At 39.8% G+C, this 5,662-nt stretch overlaps 1 protein-coding gene across 1 annotated transcript in view; it reads left to right on the plus strand.

Annotated features, from left to right (window-relative positions):
• Window positions 1–5,662, plus strand: part of LOC101848233 (retinoblastoma-associated protein) — a 46,640-nt gene that overhangs the window by 35,079 nt on the left and 5,899 nt on the right. The window contains exon 23 of the mRNA XM_005106350.3: window positions 843–962. Coding sequence (XP_005106407.1) covers window positions 843–962 — 120 coding nt within the window. The remainder of the gene's footprint in view (window positions 1–842; window positions 963–5,662) is intronic.

Below are 5,662 nucleotides of genomic sequence, written 5' to 3' on the forward strand. Positions count from 1 at the left end.
CTAAGGAACTGGTTTGAAAATCCAAGATGGCCGTCACAGAGACCCATTTTTCAGAAAAATTCAACAAATTCACCCTTAGCACATCGTATTTACCCATGAACTTCTCGTACAATTACATAAAAGTGAATAAAAGTAATTCGTTTAGAACATTTTTCCGGGAGTGTACGTCTCCCCTTAAGGGTGTATAGTAACCATGTGGAAGAAAGGTGATTATAAGGTACCACAATGTTGTTGATAAAGCAAAATAAAAACATAAAATGTGAACTTTCACAAACGCCTTGTTTCCATTGATCACGTACATTGGTAACGGAGAGAGAGAGTGAGAGAGCGCAAGTAATTACATTCGTTAAGCTATTTTGCAAAGTGCATGGTGCAAGTATCTCTGAAAGCAAGATAAATTTCCCCACCTGTCTCACTGCTTACCAAAAATTATTTTGTTTTGTGATAGGAGGAACTACAGTGTACAAGATTGATTTACACAAGTTAAGTGTTTTTTGCAGAGGAAAGCCAACTTTTCAAGTACTTTACGGCCAAGTTTTTCCTGCTTTTCTCTATTGACTATTATCTCCGTCCTCAAAATAGTCCTAGTGTTTATAATATTCATTACAATTTATAGGTACTGATGATGAACAAAGGAAACTGTCCAGGAATACACTTTAGGTTTCAAAGCTATAGCAGCGAGGCTGTGTTTAGGGATTTTGTCGCCGTTGAGGGTTTTGAGTTGATTTATTCTTCCCAAACAGTAGAAATATCTTTTTGAAGGAGTTTCGAGTTGATTTTTTTCTTCTTTCAAGACCTTGCTTGTGAATGTCATCCGTTATTATGTATGCATCCATCTTCAGATCCACAAGCATGTGTACATCAACCGTAACAAAGTGGACTCCATCATTGTGTTCTACAATCATGTGTTCCTGCAGAACATCAAGCCTTACATCCTGCAGTTCTCACCACAGCGGCCCACGGTCAGTTCTTTGTGGCGGTTTTTGTCTTGACAGCCAATGTAATTTTATTCCTCTTTATTGCTGTTGTTTATCCTTTTTTTTCAAGCTGTTACCCTGAAAGGAAAGAAAATAGGCACCGAAGTTTTATTTTACTTTACTCTTAGTCTTACTAGTGTTGAGATATTCTCTGTCTTAAGAAAATGCTAATCGGACACTGCTCTAATCATATAAATTACCTTAATTAAACTTTCAAGTGGCTGGTGGCGGGTGTTCTGGTGTGGTTTGCTCCTTCTTTCCTATCAAACATCTCTCGCCCTTATCTCTCCATTTTTTCTTTGTTACTCTCTTGTAACACCTAATCTTTGGCACTTATATGACCTTATTATGTTGCAAGTGTTGTAAAACTCTCACTAAAACTAAAAAAAGTGGGTGATTGGCGGGTGCTCTGGTGCGGTTTGCTCCTTCTTTCCTATCAAACTTCTATCGTCTTTTTCTCCCCTCCTTCTTTTTTGTGTTTGTTACTCCCTTGTAACACCTCTAATCTTCGGTTCTTATATGACCTAATTGTGTTGCAAATGCCGTAAAACTCTTACGAAAAAGAAAAAAAAAAAAGCTAAAAATAACCCACCTTTCATGTCCTTTATTTATTCACAGACTCCACAGTTGTCTCCTCTGCCAAAGCATGCTCAGGCATCCCCGAGACACAGGTACATTTTTATGGCAATGTAATGTCTTTTATTTCTTCTCTTGTGCTGGTTTTCAATAGTGTTGATAGGGGCGTTAAACCCATACCATTTCACCATTTTTTTTAGCTGGGTTTTTAAATATTTTTTTAAGCTATCTTTTTTGTCCCCTTATTGTTTTCGTCGATCTGTCTCGCCTTTCCCTGCAGTAAATGGTCATTGGTGAATGGTTGGACACGCCACCGGTACGTGTAGGTCCTACTTTTTTTAAAAATGTATCTTTTTGCTTGTGTTTGCCTGTCTTGACTCTTTCCTTGCTATAAATGGTCGTGAATGTGTAGTGTGCCTCACTTTACTCCAGGCTACCAACTGATATCTGCTCTGCTGAAGGCTTCAGGTGACTATGTCTAAATAGCTAGTTTTTAGAAAAATTGATGATTATGGCAAGATGTTAATTGGCCACGCTTGGACATAGATCTAGATGCTAGAAATTTCAATTTTGGCCCAACATTTTAGCATTTTAGAATCAATTAGTTAACCAATCGTGCAGCGAACTTTTGCGGAAGTAAACGGCTTGTGTTTCACGCGCTCATATGACCTCAGCAGTTGCGAGCGCCGTAAAACCCTATACTACTACTACTACTAGTAGATTGGTTTGATATTTACAGACATGACATAACCTCATTTGAGTACCTCAATTTTTTTTCTTCCTACTTCTAGGGCTTACGGAGTCAGTGACTGTAAGATTTTTATCTCACAAAGCACTTGATTCTACATACATGGCCCTTTTGTCTCCATGGAACGTAGAATCACCCCTTACCTAACAGGCTGCTATGTGTTGTTATAGGTGGCAGCCTTTTATCCTTTTCCAAGAGCAAAAGGGGCCTGATCCTAGGATCAGGGGTTGTAGAAAACTGAAGCGGGTGGGGATTTTAACCCCTTCTTTGCCAGGGGGGTGCGCGTTCATATTGTCAGCACTCATTTTTCAGTTAAGCTTGTTTCACCAGGCAGCACGTCTCAGTATCAGTGGACTCTCTGTGTTAAATCTAGTCTGCTCTTGATATATTCGGACCCCAGGTCTTATATAGTGTAACTTTCCTCAGTTTTCTCGTTCTCTATAATCCTCACCTTGCCCATAATTTTAAAAACTTGCAAATCTAAGTCTTTAAGTGAAATCTGCCGCACTTTGTGGTGTTTACTTTTTGTGCCATAAAACACTTACCCCCAAAAAATTTGGTATGTGTTTTTTAAAATCTCTTGCAAGCCTAGCAGTAAACTAATACATGCAAATTTGGTGCTGATGTACACATTTTTGATTCCCAAATATGAATCCATGCAGTGCTAGAGGCTAAACCTGCGCACAGAAGAATTAGAGCCAGATGATTAACGGGACACACATGTAATGTCTTACAGACAACCAGGAATATCAAATTTGCCGACTTGTCATGGTACAGCACAGAGCTAAAAGTTTTGCATTTTAGTGGTGTACCAGGTACATCATAAGGCAACAAAGGGGTTAACTCTGTCCTGACAGGTGAACAGCTTACCTGTTGAGCTACTGAGCCCCCCCCTCAATTTTGATATTTTTGGACATTTTGACGAAAACGGACATTGCCTCTGGCTCTGAGCCCTCGTCTCACCTCTCAGTTGCCCTTTTACATCTTTGGTAGTTAAGGGAATGGGGTTGGTTGCATTCTGCAGGAGGAGGATGCTTTTGTGTTTTGTGAAATAAAATGTCTTTGAGTTTATGACATTGGTTTACTACATGCTTTTCTGTTGTAATGATAATGCCTTTTAAAACATTTTCGTTTTTTTGATATTTCAGCTTGTTAGGGAAGAGAAAGTTCACTGTTTCACCGATGAAAGATTCCGAGTTCAAGACACCAGCGTCACCTAGTCAGATGACTCCCTCCACTAGACTTCTCTACAGCTTTGGTGACACGATTGGCTCGGTGAGTTCTTAGTTCTGATATGTGTCATGACGCGGTGGAATCAGGCGCTTGTCAATTTTTTGACGCGTGGTGTTATTTGTATCATGTTAAAGCTTGTTTATTTGAAGGAAGTGAGAGTCACCTGGTTTCAGCAGTAAAATTAGCAAGAAAATGGCCACCAAAGTTTTTTTACTTCCATAGCTTGAGAGTCCTTGGAAACTGAATATTTACATTTTTTGTGACTTTAATGAATGGTTTTCAGAAAAATCAACACAGAAATGGAAATGTTTTTAAATGGACATCAAAGTTGTAGCAAAAAAAACATTCTTTGATTTCATCATTTTTAGGAGCTCCTGATTTCACCACAATGCCTCACATTTTGTTATTGCTGTTAACAGCTCTGTGAGTTCTCACTTATAGACCTAGTAATTTCGTTGTTGCTACCGATGAGTCAGCGAGTTCTCAGTTTAAGATCTACTATTGTTGTCATTGTTGATTTTCCTGCCTTGGGGACATGTTTGGTCATAAATGTGTCATTGATGATGAATGTTTAAATATTTTTTTTCTTTTGTCTTTTTTTTTTCTTCTTCTAGCTTCTTAGTCAACTGAGTAGGCAGTTGGTGGGCACTGTGTTGCGGGTTGCTTTTTCTATCACTATGAACTGCTGTCCCATGCTACCCTCCTTTTTTATGTTTGCTACTCCCTCGTAACTAATCTTTGGCATTTACATGTAAGAAAAGTGTTGCAGATACTCTTAAACCTCTATCAAACTAAAGTCAGCTGAAAAGCTGTTATGTCGGTTTGTTTCTTTCCAGTTGAAACTTACTTTTCTCCTTTGTTTCAGTCGGAAAAGCTGAAGCACATAAATGCAACAATGATGGCCCGAGGAAGCATGTCAGCAAAGAAAAAGCTCAACTTGGACGATATGGCGCCTCTGTAAGTACATCAAACAGACCAGTTGAATACCTCAGAAAGGAGCAACAAAGGTCACAGAAGAATGTTAAGGACCACTGACTTTCTTGCACATGGTCATATGGACTGCCGCCTTTCTTTCACATTTATATTCACATGGACATTTGAAATTCTTTGCATGTGTGACTGTTTTGAAACTACACGAGGGGGCTCTCGTGGCCTAGAGGTTAAGATGTTCTCCTCTCATTCAAAGGTCACTGGGCGGTGCCACTGACTGAAGTGTCTTTAGGCCATTCCCAAAGGGGGGACATTTCTCGTTCTAATGCACAGTAGAATTGTAAATGGGCTGATCCAATAATGTCATGCTCATAACTGTGCTTGAACTACAGCAGGGAACTGCTGCTTTTTTTTTTTCCTAATCCTTAATATCGTCATTTTCCTCTACTTCTTTTGTATGTTTGTCACACTCTTGTGACCCGCTATTTCCGGGATGCCTTGATAGTCAAAGCAGACTTTGTGTTGTTGAAGCTGGAGAGGTGAGCAGAGTAAGTCTGATTCCCTGTAAAGACTTCTCTGTTGACATCCACCCCTTGGCGCTCAAATGACCTTATGCAGTTGCGAGCGCCGTTAAACCTCTTCTAAAACAAAACAAAAAATACTTATCTAGTAGACTCTGCCTAAACGCACATTGCTGTAGAGACGTCCTAAGCGTGTGTTTACACAGAGCATGGGTTTACCTGAACCTGTTCGTCTATTGTCCTTATCTCTCCTCCCTTCTTTTCTTTGTGCATGTTACTCTCTTGCAACATTTCTAAATCTTCGGCATTTGTATGATCTGTTTGTGTTGCAAGTGCCGTAAAACTTAAAACAAAAAAAAAGATTCCCAAATAGGAAGGTACACTGTATCTTATTTCACTGTCTTGTTTACAGGGATATTTTGTCGCACTCGGCTCAAGTTGGCCCTGGTGGGCAGGGTCAAAGAACTTACTGCCTAAATTATACAAATTGTGTCCTTGGAGTCGACAGAGCAGACACCCTTGCCAAGAAGGGAGCATCACAAACACAATCACACAACCCAGTATCACAACAGACAGCCAAGAACATCATCAAATGCAACACCAGGGAACAGTGGCTGAATGGATGGGCAATGGGCAAAACTGGAAGAACTGTATTTACACACATGACAGCCCCCAAC

This window comes from Aplysia californica, unplaced genomic scaffold, assembly GCF_000002075.1.
Source record: "Aplysia californica isolate F4 #8 unplaced genomic scaffold, AplCal3.0 scaffold00528, whole genome shotgun sequence".
Lineage (NCBI taxonomy): Eukaryota > Metazoa > Mollusca > Gastropoda > Aplysiida > Aplysiidae > Aplysia > Aplysia californica.